At 40.3% G+C, this 18133-nt stretch overlaps 1 protein-coding gene across 1 annotated transcript in view; it reads left to right on the top strand.

Moving 5' to 3' along the window:
- Positions 1 to 18133, top strand: part of LOC126252119 (WD repeat-containing protein 11-like) — a 226656-nt gene that overhangs the window by 64432 nt on the left and 144091 nt on the right. The window contains exons 5-6 of the mRNA XM_049952988.1: positions 8028 to 8201; positions 12247 to 12475. Coding sequence (XP_049808945.1) covers positions 8028 to 8201; positions 12247 to 12475 — 403 coding nt within the window. The remainder of the gene's footprint in view (positions 1 to 8027; positions 8202 to 12246; positions 12476 to 18133) is intronic.

Genomic DNA, 18133 nt, shown 5'->3' with positions numbered 1-18133 from the left:
CCTTGTAACACTAACCAAAATGGCCTTGCTGTTCTGGTACTGCGAACGGCTGAAAGCAAGGGGAAGCTACAGCCGTAATTTTTCCTGAGAGCATGCAGCTTTACTGTATGATTAAATGATGATGGCATCCTCTTGGGTAAAATATTCCGAAGGTAAAATAGTCCCCCATTCGGATCTCCGGGCGGGGACTACTCAAGAGGACGTCGTTATCAGGAGAAAGAAAACTGGTGTTCTACGGATCGGAGCGTGGAATGTCAGAACCCTTAATCTGGCAGGTAGGTTAGAAAATCTAAAAAGGGAAATGGATAGGTTAAAGTTAGATATAGTGGGAATTAGTGAAGTTCGGTTGCAGGAGGAACAAGACTTTTGGTCAGGTGAAAACAGGGTTATAAATACAAAATCAAATGGGGGTAATGCAGGAGTAGGTTTAATAATGAATAAAAAAATAGGAGTACGGGTAAGCTACTACAAACACCGTAGTGAACGCATTATTGTGGCCAAGATAGACACGAAGCCCACGCCTACCACAGTAGTACAAGTTTATATGCCAACTAGCTCTGCAGATGATGAAGAAATTGATGAAATGTATGATGAGATAAAAGAAATTATTCAGGTAGTGAAGGGAGACGAAAATTTAATAGTCATGGGTGACTGGAATTCAAGAGTAGGAAAAGGGAGAGAAGGAAACATAGTAGGTGAATATGGATTGGGGGAGAGAAATGAAAGAGGAAGCCGCCTGGTGGAATTTTGTGCAGAGCATAACTTAATCATAGCTAACACTTGGTTCAAGAATCATGAAAGAAAGTTGTATACATGGAAGAACCCTGGAGATACTAAAAGGTATCAGATAGATTATTGGTAAGACAGAGACTTAGGAACGAGGTTTTAAATTGTAAGACATTTCCAGGGGCAGATGTGGACTCTGACCACAATCTATTGGTTATGAACTGTAGATTAAAACTGAAGAAACTACAAAAAGGTGGGAATTTAAGGAAATGGGACCTGGATAAACTGAAAGAACCAGAGGTTGTAGAGAGTTTCAGGGAGAGCATAAGGGAACAATTGACAGGAATGGGGGAAAGAAATACAGTAGAAGAGGAATGGGTAGCTTTGAGGAATGAAATAGTGAAGGCAGCGGAGGATCAAATAGGTAAAAAGACGAGGGCTGGTGGAAACCCTTGGGTAACAGAAGAAATATTGAATTTAATGGATGAAAGTAGAAAATATAAAAATGCAGTAAATGAAGCAGGCAAAAAGGAATACAAACATCTCAAAAATGATATCGACAGGAAGTGCAAAATGGCTAAGCAGGCATGGCTAGAGGACAAATGTAAGGATGTAGAGGCTTATCTCACCAGGGGTAAGATAGATACTGCCTACAGGAAAATTAAAGAGACCTTTAGAGAAAGGAGAACCACTTGGATGAATATCAAGAGCTTTGATGGAAACCCAGTTCTAAGCAAAGAAGGGAAAGCAGAAAGGTGGAAGGAGTATATAGAGGGTCTATACAAGGGCGATGTACTTGAGGACAATATTATGGAAATGGAAGAGGATGTAGATGAAGATGAAATGGGAGATATGATACTGCGTGAAGAGTTTGACAGAGCGCTGAAAGACCTGAGCCAAAACAAGGCCCCCGGAGTAGTTAACATTCCATTAGAACTACTGACAGCCTTGGGAGAGCCAGTCCTGACAAAACTCTACTATCTGGTGAGCAAGATGTATGAGGCAGGCGAAATACCCTCAGACTTCAAGAAGAATATAATAATTCCAATCCCAAAGAAAGCAGGTGTTGACAGATGTGAAAATTACCGAACTATCAGTTTAATAAGTCACGGCTGCAAAATACTAACGCGAATTCTTTACAGACAAATGGAAAAACTGATAGAAGCCAATCTCTGGGAAGATCAATTTGGATTCCGTAGAAATGTTGGAACACGTGAGGAAATGCTGACCCTACGACTTATCTTAGAAGAAAGATTAAGAAAAGACAAACCTACGTTTCTAGCATTTGTAGATTTAGAGAAAGCTTTTGACAATGTTGATTGGAATACTCTCTTTCAAATTCTGAAGGTGGCAGGGGTAAAATACAGGGAGCGAAAGGCTATTTACAATTTATACAGAAACCAGATGGCAGTTATAAGAATCGAGAGGCATGAAATGGAAGCAGTGGTTGGGAAGGGAGTGAGACAGGGTTGTAGCCTCTCCCCAATGTTATTCAATCTGTATATTGAGCAAGCAGTAAAGGAAACAAAAGAAAAATTCGGAGTAGGTATTAAAATCCATGGAGAAGAAATAAAAACTTTGAGGTTCGCGGATGACATTGTAATTCTGCCAGAGACAGCAAAGGACTTGGAAGAGCAGTTGAACGGAATTCATAGTGTCTTGAAAAGAGGATATAAGATGAACATCAACAGTAGCAAAACGAGGATAATGGAATGTAGTCGAATTAAGTCGGGTGATGTTGAGGGTATTAGATTAGGAAATGAGACACTTAAAGTAGTAAAGGAGTTTTGCTATTTGGGGAGCAAAATAACTGATGATGGTCGAAGTAGAGAGGATATAAAATGTAGACTGGCAATGGCAAGGAAAGCGTTTCTGAAGAAGAGAAATTTGTTAACATTGAGTATAGATTTAAATGTCAGGAAGTCGTTTCTGAAAGTATTTATATGGAGTGTAGCCATGTATGGAAGTGAATCGTTGACGATAAATAGTTTGGACAAGAATAGAATAGAAGCTTTCGAAATGTGGTGCTACAGAAGAATGCTGAAGATTAGATGGGTAGATCACATAACTAATGAGGAGGTATTGAACAGAATTGGGGAGAAGAGGAGCTTGTGGCACAACTTGACTAGAAGAAGGGATCGGTTGGTAGGACATGTCCTGAGACATCGAGGGATCACCAATTTAGTATTGGAGGGCAGCGTGGAGGGTAAAAATCGTAGAGGGAGACCAAGATATGAATACACTAAGCAGATTCAGAAGGATGTAGGCTGCAGTATGTACTGGGAGATGACGAAGCTTGCACAGAATAGAGTAGCATGGAGAGCTGCATCAAACCAGTCTCAGGACTGAAGACCACAACAACAACAACAATTCCTAGCTTACCCACCTACTGCCTACCTCTGAGCCACTGACAACCCATTCCCAGCCACTCATCCTGCTCACACCTCTCTCCTGCTCTACCCATTCCACCTGACACACACCCTCAGTCCGATCCACCTGCCAAACTACAATCCCGGCATTGTGAGCCAACCAGAACACTGTGTGTGTGTGTGTGTGTGTGTGTGTGTGTGTGTGTGTGTGTACGCGCACATGCGTATTTGGACTCTAGCTCTTCAAATGATTTTTTCCAATACCAAACAAAGTTTTCTTTTATTTTGTGTGTGCCTCTCGACAACTCACTGCTTCTGCTATTTGGTGATTGGTCTCCATTACTCCTAAATTAATAGGTGAAATTCTAAGAAAATGGAAGGTTTATGTGGCCGGCAGTTGAAGTTTTAATTGTTTGCTCTGCCCACTTCTATACCTTCTGGGGACACCAATTTTTGTTCATTTTATGCCGTTGGTCAGAAGGCATATGTTGTTCTGCCTTGAAGGAAGCTCGTGCTCACTGTTTAAGCTTCTTACTTCCTTCCAGTTTATCAGCCTTTCTCCTCCACCTTCACAATTTATTAGATTTAACCTTGAATTTAAAAACAGAAGATTCCATAGGCAGCTTCCATTGGTTCACCGACACTGTAATAATTCTTGAATGGGAGACATATCTTGTGTCCAGTATTGTACCAGTTACACAACACCACTGAGAGATTATAGCAGGTGGAATAGTGGGGCTGGCTGTGCTTTAGTGGCAGCCAACAGTGTCTGGTGTCCTGTTGTCTTCTCATACTAAAGACAGTTGTAAGTGGACTGGAAATGCAGCAGACCGTGGGATGAGCCAGTATCGAGAGGAGCGATGTTGATCCTAGTAATAAACAACAATTTTAGAGGCTACCTTCTCAAATCGTTTATTAGAAAGAATTTTTGGCTGACTTGCTGACAGCAGGCATCCCTCAGAGTTCAGATATTACAGGAGAAAGTTAAAAGTTTGAATGCTGAGAGCATCTTGTGAAAGTAAAGCGATTGCTATACTCATAGCTTCTCCACTTGTATGAAACTCTTATTAGGGAAGCCATCACATGTTGCTTTCCCCATACTAATGGATGCATTTAAGTTTTTTCCATGTATTTTTTTTATTTTTATTTCTAGTTTCTTCTTGAAGCTGGTATAATTTTTTATATTGTTTTTACCATCAGTTAGCTTGATAATACTGAAGGGGATGAAATTAGCTAATTACTAATTATGAAATAAAGTGTTTTTTTTTTTTTTTTTTTTTTTAAACAATACTAGAGTCTACATAGGAAAACAATATCCTCCGAGTCCTTATAGATATTAAGAGCAACATCAGTGAATGGCCTGTGTGGTGTTGGCACCACTGTGAATAGAATACACTGAGGTGACAAAAGTCATGGGAAACCTCCAAATATCATGTCGGACCTTCTTTTGCCTGGTGCAGTGCAGCAACTCAATGTGCATGGAAGTCTCCTGCAGAAATATTTAGCTATGCTGCCTCTATAGCCATCTGTAATTGCGAAAGTGTTACCGGTGCAGCGTTTTGTGTGCAAATTGACCTCACAATTATTTCATAAATGTTCAATGGGATCCATGTCGTATGATGTGGGAGGCCAAACCATTCGCTTAAACTGTCCAGGATGTTCTTCAAACCTGCAATGAATAATTGTGGCTCATCTTTAAAAATTTGATTGTTGTTTGGGAACATGAAGTCTGTGAATGGCTTCAGATAGGCTCCAACTAGCCAAACATAACCATTTCCAATCTATGATAGGTTCAGTTGGACCAGAGCACCCAGTCCATTCCATGTAAACACAGCCCAAACCATTATGGAGCCACCACCAGCCTGCACAGTGCCTTGTTGACAACTGAGTCCATGGCTTCCTGGGGCCTGCAACACACCCAAACCCTAGTGTCAGCCCTTACTAACTGAAATCAGTTCTCATCTGACCAGATCATGGTTTTCCAGTCATCCAGAGTCCAGCCAATAAGGTCATGAGCCCAGGGGAGGCATTGCAGGCATTGTTGTGCTGTTAGTGAAGGCACGTCAGTCATCTGCTGCCATAGTCTATTAACACCAAATTTCACCAAACCGTCCTAATGGATATGTTCATTATATATTCCACATTGATTTCTGCAATTATTTGATGCAGTGTTGCTTGTCTCTTAACACTGACAATTCTATATAAACACCGCTGCTCTTGGTCGTTAGGTGAAGGCCATCAACCACTGTATTGTTTGTGGTGAGAAGTAATGCCTGAATTTTGCAATTCTTGGCATGCACTTGACACTGTGGATCTCAGAATATTGAATTTCCTAATGATTTCTGAAATGGAATGTCCCATGCATCAAGCTCCAACTGCCATTCCACATTCAAAGTCTGTTAATTCCCATCTTGGGGCCATAAGCATGTCGGAAACCTTTTCACATGAATCACTTGAGAAAAAACGGCAGACTTCCAGTGTACTGCCTTTTTATAACTAGAGTATGTGATACTACTGCCATCTGCATACGTGCATATTGCTATCCCATGACTTTCGTCACTTCATTGTATGTGTAACATAGTGAGTTACTATAAGTAACACTCTGAGTTAGTCTTTCCAAGACTGAAATGAAGCCAATACCAATTACCAACTGCCAGAAGGGAGAAAGGCTGGTCAGTACAGGGCAGATGATGCAACTTCCAATATGCTGGCAGCCACAATAGGAAACAATAGTTCTAGCTTTCAGTAAAACATGTTCCTTCTTAATATGAGAAAGAGAATTAGTGGGGAAGCTTTAAATATGGTGAGAAGGGGTAATTTATTCATACTGTAGACTGAGATTGAGCCACCTGTTGCAAGAACAAACGGAAGATAACATTTGAAGCTTAATCTTTGCATCCATTCATTCCCATAAACATAGGGTCCCTCCTCCCAGTCTTTTCTAACCTCCAAAATAAACCATTCCCACTCTCCTTACAATTCCTCCCTGAAGAATATACAATGTGATGACCAGTACTAACCTTTATGTGATGCAACTTCTAGTACTACCAATAGCAACACTTACAGTAGGAAATAAAACTTGCAGCTTTCAGTGTAATATGTTCCTTCTTCAGAGGAAGTAAAAGGGGATTGGTAGAAGTTGGAAAATGGTGATGGGTTGGGGCAGGGGCAGAAAGCCGGGGGGGGGGGGGGGGGGCGCAGGTAATTAGGTTTCTACAATGAAAGGGCCCACCACTTTTGAGGTAATATAGCCCCAAAAATTACATCATCTTCAAACCATATAAAGTAAGACTTGTTTTCAACAGTAATGTAGAATTGTGTTACAGATTTTGACACAAAGAAATAAAGGCAATTTCTCAGAATTCTGCGTATGTGAAATGACATTCAGTGACTGTCCCAGTCACTATTTACAGGTCAAACCAGCCATAACTTCTACACTAGATACAAAGAGCTTAAGAGTGTTTTCTAATATGAGGAGGAGGCGAGCCCACAGTTCCTTGAGGTATGTCTTATCTAACTGAAGTCATTCATTCATGAATAATGTGTAACACTAACTTCAGTCTTGATAATGGCCTCAGTTAGGTGAAGAAGTGTCTACAGTTTGTTCAGATTTGCTATATCCAAATGAGACCACTCCTCCACTCATTCATGATTAGATCCCGTAGATCTATAAAATTGTGGTGCTGTCTGCTGCGTTTCACTCACTGTTCCGAATAATCACAGAAATTTTCTATGAGATTAAGATTAGGCAGTTTGCAGTTTGGCAGACCACACTATTTTCATACAGTTAGCCACTGACCAATTGCCTTGTTGGTTGATACCTTGAACACATGCAACTTTGTGTGCTGCTGTGAAGAATTGTTACTTTTGAGATACTCACTCCCCGTGTCCATTGATTACAGCTCCCTTCACAATGTTCGCTTGGAAACCAACTGAACTCGATCTACATTCACAGACAGTAGCACTCCATGTTTGGTTTTGACTTCATTTGTCACTGACAAGGTGGTCAACTTCATTCACAGTGTAGTCATAGGCACATCTGACCATGACAGCTCCTTCTTGACACACTCTGATCCTTCCTTCTTGCCCAGTGTCCTGTACCCATCCAATATCAAGTCAGCACTGGGATGGTACTTCTCTTGTGGTATTGAGAAACAACCATACCTAGAGATAGGCTAATATTATGATCAGGTCACCACTCCCAAAGGCCAGCTCCTCTCCCCCCCCCCCCCCCTCCCTCCACAAAGAGGAATCCATGCACTCATTCAATCTGCATCTAGTATACTTTCTCGGTCAAATGTGACGTCATTTTACAAAGTGTTGTGCATCACGTATCTTATACAAAACACAGCAACCAGCATGATATTTATGTATGTGGACGTGGAAAACCACGTAAAAGCCACATCCAGGCTGGCCAGTACACCAAATCTTGTCATTAATTCAAGTGGCACAGAGCCAATGTGATTCCCCTTGTCATTTGGGTGATTTAATGCATTTTGCTAATTCAGGTGGTCTGACGTCATGTCTTCACATTAAGACATCTTACTACACTGATTCTATACAACTGACGAATATACTAAACATTTCACTGCCGTGACATACATAATACATCATGGCCAACAGTTACCAGTTCCAAAACAACCAGTGTGCACTTTTAAATGGGTGACTAATATTTTGTGCAGTGAGCTTGTTAAATGTATTGTGTTCCAGGAAATTTGAATACCCTTCTAGGCATCTGCTTTTTATGGTTGTTCAGTTATTAAATTTTTCTTTTCTAATCAAGTGCTAATTTGTGTATTGAACAATGATACAATTTGTCTAGTAGCTTTAAAAATAATTACCAACAGTGAACTAATGTTTTCCAGTGTCATGAGCATCAGCTTTCATTAAGCCAGTTTTACTCTTAAATAATTTTATTGCACATTTTTTCAGATATGTCATGGGTATCAGCTTATGACCATGGGAACACCATGTTAGCTGCTCTTCATCCCCCTTATTCTCTTATTATATGGGACATAAGAAACAAGACAAAGCTGTGGAAGAAGACATATACAGAAAATCTCGTGAGCTTCTCATTTGATCCATTTAATGCAATGAAGGTGGCATGTGAGTTTGCTGTTAAAAACTAAACATCTGCTTTTGCTTAAAGTGTTGCATTTTAAATTACAATTTATTTCTACAAATATTCAGTTATGTAATATGTGGATAAAATACAGTATTTGAAGTGTATTGAGAGCATGAAATACTAGACTATACTAACCAAGTATGAAATTGTCCTTCCTTAATTTGTGTTATGCTGTTATATGAATGTTGTGTTGTCTTATTCATAGTTGACAGTGTACAGGCACATGAAGGTTAGATAGGCATAAAGTAGAAATAACCTTTTCAAAATACTTTGTACATTTATACCTATACTATGTACATTATACAGGAACCAATAGGGAATAAGAGGAAGATAAAAGAGCAAGATAAAAGGCTTTCAGTTCGAAAGGGCGCAAGACACGGATGAAGTTTCTCTCTTCCTCTGTTCCATCTGTATGTTGAAGCAATGAAAGAAATAAAAGAAAGCTTTAGAAGAAAGTTTAAAATTTAGGAGGAAGTGATATCAATGATGAGATTTACTAAATACATTGCAGTACTTGGTGAATGGGATGAACAGTGTACCGTCCACAGAATGTGTATGGAGAATAAATCAAAGAAAAATGAAAGTATTGAGGAGCAGCAGATATGAGATTAGCAACAAGTAAATGAAGTGATAGAATTATGTCAGCTGGGAAGTAAAACAAGGAGAAAACAAGAGACAGACTAACATGGACAAAGAGATCATTCCTTGTAAAAAGAAGTCTAATGGTACTATATACAATCATTAGTAGGGGAAAGAAATTGTGAGTACGAATTGGAGCCTAAATTGTATGAAAGTGAATAATCAACTGCTGCAAAAGTGGAAAAGAACAAAATATTTGAAATGTGATATTACAAAAGAATGCTGGAAATTTAGTGAACTTGATAGGAGGTTCTTCTAGAACCGGTGAGGAAAGGAATGTATGGAAAACGTTAAAGGAAGAGGAGGAGTGGGAGGAAGAGGAGGAGGACAGTGTAATGGGATACGTATTAATGCACCAGGAAATAGCCTGAATAGTACTAGAGGAAGCAGCAAAGGGCAGATTTGATGTGGAACTAACTGCCAATTGATGTATATATGCAGGTTTTCATCTCGGTATCTTCAGCTGACGTTTCCATATGAATATCCTGATATTTCACCTGCACAAGTAGCTTCCATTGTCAAAGATTCTGAATTATTATAACTTTCAGATAGCATTTTTGGACAATATTCTCAGAAAATATGTTATTTTTATGTAACTTAAGCTTAAAAATCCTTAAATTTCATGATTTGGTTACGTGATGGAACATGATCTGTTATCGGCTGAAGCTTTAGTGACGTCACAGGCTAGGAGTAAGGTTAAGCTATATATCTCTCACAGGAGTGTTAGCCAAAGTTACTAGTGTTTTCCATACTTTGTATGCAAACAGTTTAGTTATTTAGGATAGAAAATGCATTTACAGCTTTTATGTAACAATGGAAAGGAATTTTGTGAAGACTTTTAGTGGTAAACTTCCTGAGGTTGATTCATTTATGGTCTCTTTGTTCTTCAAAAACAACCCATATTTTTACATTCCAGAAATAGGAAATGTGAAAACTGCATTGCATGGTGACTGGGCGGAAATAGTGTGACACAGCAGTTAGTTGCAGAATTGTCTTAAAACTGAGGGAATCTGCAATTTGATTATTTGCTTGGACCACGCTGCAAAAATTTTTGAGGACATCTTGTGAAAGCATGCGCAATAAAACACAGTGGAAACTTTTTCATTCAGAAGATAATTATGACTGTTAATTGCTATTGTTATTGCCAAAACTACTCATGTTTTCAAATTTTCATCCCATGTAATGGCACTCATAGGAAGTTGCAGAGTATCATTGTTTTCCCTCAACAGCTTCACACATTATAGTTTTACAGTTTTTCTGTTCCTCCAGGTCATTAATTTAAACCACCTGAAAATTATGTATGAATGCATGGTTTCACGGCGATATGAATTAATAAAATTTTCTCGAGCTTCCAGCCGTGTCAGGTGGTTAAAATCCCATGTGCTTTCGAATGAGCTCTCCTCAGTCATTGTCAAGTGGTAAGAATTACTGCTGTGTTGCTGTGGCCGCGTTATATAGTCGCACTGCTGGCTGTGACGTCACTGGTGCTCTCTTCCTCGCCATCTATGGTAACGTTTTCATCCCGCGTCCGTCGCGCCTGTTTTAACCTTTCTATGGCTGGGTCCCAGGCTGTGCTGAGCTGCAAACCGCTGTCCTTGTTGATGGTGTTTTCAGAGGTTTTTATTTCAACAGCTTCTTTTATGACACTATCTCAAAATCCCTTCGTCCTCATAACGACAGATGTTTCGTCGAATAGTATTTGGTGTCCATTTTCTAAGTGTGTTCTGCCACGGTTGATTTTTCTGGATAGCGTAGGTGTAAGCAACTTTCATGTTCTGTCTGGCGTTGCTCCACAGTGCGTACTGTTTGGCCGACATAGTAACAACCACACTGGCATGGTATCTTGTACACTCCAGGCATTCTAAGCCCTAGATTGTCCATCATAGGCCTCATTAACTGTCGAATTTTTGCTGCGGGCCTGAACACCGATGAAATGTTATATCTCTTCAGGAGTTAATAACCGGAAAATTATGTCTGTAAAATATGCAGTAGAGCTTTAAAACATATGTTGTTCTAATGAATACTTAACTGCTGCTGAAAAACAATGATTTAAGAGTGCTTAAGAAGGATCACCTTTCATTGCATTGTAATGTGCTAGTCTTATTACATTTCCTCATAACTTCCATGCAATGCTCAATTTTCCTCTTTGTCAGAATCAGTTGAAACAGTTGGAAGGGCCAAATTATTGTATTCAATAGCTTATTTGGGAAGAATAATGTGGTCAGAAATCGTTAAACGATTTCTTCAGAATAAGAGTTATTTTGGGTTTGAAATACAGTTTCTTAACACCATCATTGTCATTCGTCTCAAATATATCAGATGTAAAATGAAGCTAATAAGTGGAAATAGATATTAAAAAGTGTAATATGATATAGAATTTAAAGCTCTTACATAACTATATTACTGAAAAAAATTTGATCCAAATTGCAGATCTATCTTGTAAACATTGCGTTACAAATCCAGCATGTGACAACATGCACATATGGTGTGTTTCCTTACATCAAAAAAATACTCACAGAAAAAAACACAAGTAATGACCACTATCTCATTTGGATCTGTACGAGTGAGTTGCAACCACATTTTAATCATCTTCTCATTCTTTGGAACACTCAAAAACAATTTTTCAGGAGTTTTTATAAATGTATTTGTACAATGTGTTATTACACACCATTTGTAACCTGTTTTCTGAAACTTAAATTCCAAAACAAGAAATCATTGTGAATGGACTTTACAACATTAGGAGTAGCTTGCTAGCTCAGGCATCACATGACTCAAATGAATTGTTTTAATGGGCTTTCAAATTATTTGAATTTCGTTTTCAACTTTTTTTAAAACACTGAAATTCATGAGGAAAAAACTTGTTATGAGCATAAAATGGCATGATTAACACTTTAAGATGATTCCCAGAAAGCACTAAAATATCCTGTTATTGTTAAAGCCATGAACATACCAACTGCTTTGAAATTAGATTCTGTGATTGCTATATCTAAATACTTATTCCTTTGTACTTGCCAAAATATTAGGATTTCCTCTGTTGTCGTGTTTGTGTTTTTATACATTTTTTTAACGAAAGGTAGGCAAAAAAACTGACACAGCTGGCAGCAACAATGCATTTCTCATTTGGGGGGGGGGGGGGGGGGAGGGAGTATTCATAACAGGCTGAAGGCCATAAAGTTGTTATGAGTGTAATGTTCCTGATTGAAATTGCCTGTTTAGGTTAGTGTATATAACGTATGTCAATTTTTTTCATGTTACATAGCTACTTAATTATCATAGTTCAAATTGTTTCATTTATTTCGTATACTCAGAAGTACTGATTAATACAGGTGGTTTGAGATATGAAGGCAATATGATTAATCTATTTGTGTCACTTTACAAAAATTTCAGTTGCCTGCTCTGATTGTATATTATTTGTTGATGACTTCACACTTGACAAAATTCCATCATCAAATGGCCGAAAGTTCTACATTTCAAGTCCTCGATCAGCACAGTCCACAAATGCAAGCAAGAGTAGCTCATCAAATGTATCATCATCTGGGGTTGAAGAGAAACAACGTACCAGAGACAGACTGAGGAAACTTATGAAGGAGCTTGTTGTTGGTGAAAACAAGCCACGGTTAGTCAGTATCCATTTTTAAAAATACTTCCTTTGTAACTAATTTTTCCTTTTGTAATTTTTCATCACTGTTGTGTTCCTCTAATAATTTAAATTAGTTATTTTTTCCCTCGTAAGCACTGCGCGGTCTGAGGTGCCTTGTCATGGTCCGCATGACTACTCCCCCATTGGAAGGTCAAGTCCTTAGCATAAGTTAGTTTAAGTTAGATGAAGTAGTGACCTCAGCAGTTTGGTCCCATAAGACCTTACCACTAATTTCCAATTGTTTCCCTCTTAAGTTCAGATAAGTAAAAGTTACTTTCCATAAACCAAAAAGGTTGGGTTGGGCTGGTAGTGGGAGGAGGCAGTATGTAATATTGAACTAAAAGACTGACTCAGCTTTATATAAGGGAGGCATATGAAGTATCCAGAAATTTCAGCCTATTAGAATCTCATCTTTGGAGAAAATTAAACATAGAATAGTTCCACAATTTTATTTATCGTAGATTTTTCCCTCAGTCGTGAAATTGGTGTTGTATAAGTTCAGTCTCTGCATCTAAATAAAAGTCTAATAGTTAATGATGTGTATGTAACAAATTAGAGTTTAATAATTAAGAATAAAACCAGATAGTAGAAAATAAAGCACACCATGTGGTAGGTATACTACAGTGAAAGTTAATTATATAATGAATTATAGTGTTAAACAGGAAATAAGTAATTTGAAGCAAAATGTGATTAAACAGGTAGGGGAAAGAACATTTCATTCAGAGTGTGTGAAGAGAATGTATGCAATTTGTGGCAGTGTAGAGTAGTCATAAATTCCAGTGAGTCTTTGTAGAAAATCATCAAAGTAAAGATAGGTGGGAAGGATAGTTGGGGAGGCCACTGAAGAGGTTTACATTTTAGCAAATGTTTGACATACAAGTTTCCTGTTGGAGAACTATTTTACATATGTTTATTTCTCAAATGTTGAAATGGAGAGATACTGGAAAGTGATGGAATGACCTCCCCATCATTAGCTTAAAGAAAGTTTATGACATTTCAAATTTCTTACTAAGCTGGGATTTTAACTTGGATTTAAGGGAAGTTATCTACCAGTTGTACTGAACTATGGGAAATTCTTGGATGGCTCGAAGCTTTATCTCATTAAAACCTGTGCTGTGAAAACGAGACAGTGGGAAACATCCACAAGAGGCTGAAAAAGGTGTGTGGAGATGCTGCTGTCGATCACAGTACAGTTAGTCGGTGGGCAAGCAGGTTACGTGATGAAAGCGGGAATGGCAATATTGAGGATTGTCCTCACAGCGGCAGGCCTCGTACTGCACACACTCCGGACAATGTGCAGAGAGTTCACGAATTGGTGACTGCTGACAGACGCATCACAATGAACGAATTTTCACGTTATGTTGGGATAGGATAAGGAAGTGTTTGCAGAATACTGAAAGTGTTGGTGTTAAAAAAGGGTTGTGCCAGGTGGGTTCCCAGGATGTTGACAGTGGCTCACAAAGAAACAAGAGAAACGCTATGCAGCGAACTTTTGGAATAGTACGAGAATTGTGGAGATGAATTTCTTGGAAGAATTGTGACAGGTGATGAAACATGGCTCCATCATTTTTCACCAGAGACGAAGAGGCAATCAATGGAGCGGCATCAAGTAAATTCACCCTAGAAAAACAAAAAAAATTTAAAACCACGCCTTCTGCTGGAAAAGTTATGGCTACGGTGTTTTTCGATTCCGAAGGACTCTTGCTTGTGGACATCATGCCAAGTGGAACCACCATAAATTCTGATGCATATGTGACGACACTGAAGCAACTTCAAGCTCGACTGAGTTGTGTTTGACCACATTGGCAAAAGCATGATGTTTTGCTGTTGCACGACAATGTATGGCCACATGTCAGTCAAAAAACCATGGAAGCGATCACAAAACTCGGCTGGACAATACTGAAACTCCCACCTTACAGTCCTGACCTGGCTCCATGTGACTATCATCTCTTTGGCAAACTGAAAGACTCTCTTCGTGAAACAAGGTTTGAAGATGATGACTCTCTTGTGCACACTGCCAACAGTGGCTCCAACAGATTGGTCCAGAATTTTACCATGCGGGTATACAGGCGCTGATTGCAAGTGGCGTAAGGCGGCTGAGAGGGATGGAAATTATGTGGAGAAATGAAAATATTGTTCCTAAAGGATGTATCTACACACTGTAAAACTGTAAAAAATATAGAATAAAAGATGGATTAAAAAAAAAATAGTGTGCATTTCTTTTGGAGTGACCCTCGTAGGTAGTCTGTCGCTGACTGTTGACTCTTATACTAGTTAAACAAGTGTATAAGACTGGTCATTACTTGTGGAGGCACTTGAATATAAATCACACAGGCTCATGATCACTGTTTCTGTACTTGTTTTTGCTATGATTTTTTTGAGAGCTGAAATGGATGGTAATGCATTTTGTGGGAACAAATTTTGCTATGAGTAAATGCACCTGTGAAGTACAATCCATTTAATTTAGGGATGTATATTTTCTGTAAATAGCTGTGGGACACTGTAAGATAATTCCTCTTGCAAAGTGGTATCAGATTTGTTCTAGTGTACCAGCAGTGATAACTTGGATATTCTTCACAGAATAAAATAATGGGCTGCTTATTGAGAAAGTGATTGTTATTGTTAGAGAAATTATGAATGTGTAATTTTTTTTTGTTTGTTACTGGATCATTTTGCATCATGATATTTGACATGTATCTCCTGTACAATACAGAAATATTTATGTGCAAGAACACTTCAGCATTGATTTTACAAATACATCTAAAATGTGAATAATTTAGGTGTGGAAGTAAGTTGAAACGGAAACTAATTTTAGAGCCCCATTGCATCGCTAAGTAGTGTATGTACCTGCAGTAGGCAAGATTTTGTTTCTGTGTAATTTAGTATGGTCACATCATAACCAAAATCAGATCCAAGCAGGCTCATCAGTGAAGTACAACACATAGCTCTGAAAGCTCGTTTATTACAAACACCAATGTACATCCAGAACAGAACAGAACTGAGCTCCTGGTTGTAGAGGGCTGAGTTATACAAACATAAGAAATTTCGAGAATTTTTCTGGAAATGATAAATACTAAATTACAAATAATTACTAGTGGTCAGGATTGTATCTGCAAGCTGCAGCACGCCTGCCCTCAACGCTATCCGCTACACAACACTGCATGTTTCACAGCTTGTAGCATTATTGTTACTCTTTGAAAAACAATGACTTGCTGTTTCAGGAGTTCTCTTTAGAGAAGACTAGAGCACTCTGGATTTATTTCTTGTCAGTTGTCAATGGTCCTCTGTGTGGCAGCTCAGGAAGATTCTTGTGTTCTGGTCATGTTGTCACATCATCTTCATTATGATGAGCATTGACATGGCCCCTTCCGGTGGAGGTTCACAATTGTCAAGTGAGACTGCAGTTTCCTTGAAAGAGAAGCATCCATTGCTTATCTGCACCTCAGGAGTGTAGTTGGGTTTCATACAGAGGACATGGATGATGTCTCTGTGTTTTCGTCTTCTTGATTAAAAGTTCTAATTATTGACTTTGTAGTTGACATCTGACAAGAGACAAAGGATACAGTGCAGCCCAAAGTAGCACTTTAGTAATTTTTCTTATAGTCTCACTTTCCACACAGCCCTCTTGGTGAATCTCTTTGGTGTCCAGGGTCTGCATGTGAGCCAGCTGTCTTACTTCTTTAGTCCTGGTGATGAGGTGTTTCATATAATCACCCTGAGTAACGTCCAGTTGAAATAGGAGCAGTACATTCATTGTTGTTTTGTCCTCACGACTGTGGAGCAGAAAGAATGGGTTTGAAGCCTATAATGTCTTGTTCGCTTCGTTGTATGCTAATGTCATAATAGGCAGTATTGTATCCCAGTACCTGTCTGTTTGACCTCAACTTTCATTGATACCATATCTACCAACATTTTATTGAAATGTTTTGTGAGACTATTCACGTGTGGGTTGTTTTGGTTGGCAGGAGAGTCAACACCGTGTTACTAGAGTAGGCCGAAAGGCACGCGTTTTAGCTCACGCAGGCTGGCGTGAGGTCTGGAACAGGACAAGGAAATTAGAATTTAGAAAAACGGACGTAGCTGGTGGAATACTTAACTTTAATCCGTTAATGAAGAACGTCGGTCATGACTGTACGTGATTCTCAATATCAATAGTAACTGATAATGGCGCCTTGCTAGGTCGTAGCAAATGACGTAGCTGAAGGCTCTGTTAAACTATCGTCTCGACAAATGAGAGCGTATTTTGTCAGTGAACCATCACTGGCAAAGTCAGTTGTACAACTGGAGCGAGTGCTAGGAAGTCTCTCTAGACCTGCCGTGTGGCGGCGCTCGGTCTGCAATCACTGATAGTGGCGACACATGGGTCCGACGCATACTAACGGACCACGGCCGATTTAAAGGCTACCATCTAGCAAGTGTGATGTCTGGCGGGGACATCACATTCCTCACCCACAAATCGGCGTACGGTTGTGGCATAAGGCTTCCGCCCGCCGTGGGGAGGACCCCATGTTGACGTATGCGATGAGGTGGGGAGCCTAACAACAGGCGAGGCTGTGCCACCCGAACCCTGCCATTCGGACCGCGGGGAGCTAGGAAATGCCTGAAAACCTACTCCAGGGTGCACGCCAACATGCGTTGTATGCGCCTGCAGAGAGACAGGAGGGGCCGAAGGGTCGACCTCCATCGGGTCGGGGCACCCGATGGGCGAAGACGACATATGGTCCGGAGTGGGCAAGAGTTCCATGTCGGAGAACATCCGGTCACGGGAAGCGATCGGCAGCGCGTGACCCAGGGAGGTGCCCGGAGGTTGCAGCGATGCGTCCACTGCCGGCGTCGCTGGCGGGAAAACGGGCGGCGGTGGTGCGTCGCCATGGGGCAAAATGGAAGGCAGCATCGGTAACACCTCGGGCTGAGGTGAGCCAGTAGATGGGTCCCCAGGGCGCTGACCGGACGACACCGTCGCTGAAAGCAGACGGCGAGCGGCAGATCCCATGTGACGACAGAGGCGCAGCTGGTTGAGATGGCGGCGCACCTCACCAGAGACCCCCAAAACCAGATACATAGCCCGTCCGAGGCAGCGAAGAATGCGCCCTTCGAGCCAACACCGTGAACCTCGGTAGTGACGAAAGTAGACAACGTCGCCTGGAGCAAAAGCAGGTGTCTGCCGCTGCACAGGAACCTGATGCGGCGGATGTAGCAAAGACATCAAGGTTCGATGAGGACGACCGTGGAGCAACTCAGCCTGTGAGCGACCATCTCGGGGCTGAGAGCGATACGAGGACAAAAAGAGCAATAACGCGTCCTCCCGAGAATGCGACTCTTTTAACTTCAACATCTGTGATTTGAAAGTCCTGACCAATTGTTCAGCGGCACCGTTTGACTATGGCGAAAACGGCGCGGACGTCAGATGTTGAATACCATTGGCCTTGCAGAATGACTGAAATTCTGTGGACATGAATTGTGGGCCATTGTCGGAAACAATAGTCTGTGGAAGACCTTCATTACAAAAGATAGCAGGTAACACTTGGATGGTGGCAGATGACGTCGTGGAAGACATCCAGACAACAAAAGGAAAATTACTGAATGAATCTACCACAACCAACCATCGAGCATTCCAGAATGGACCAGCAAAAT

The sequence above is a fragment of the Schistocerca nitens genome, chromosome 1 (genome assembly GCF_023898315.1).
Source record: "Schistocerca nitens isolate TAMUIC-IGC-003100 chromosome 1, iqSchNite1.1, whole genome shotgun sequence".
Classification (NCBI taxonomy): Eukaryota; Metazoa; Arthropoda; class Insecta; order Orthoptera; family Acrididae; genus Schistocerca; species Schistocerca nitens.
Note: the sequence above shows the minus strand (reverse complement) of the source record. Positions and strands in the feature narration are given on the sequence as shown.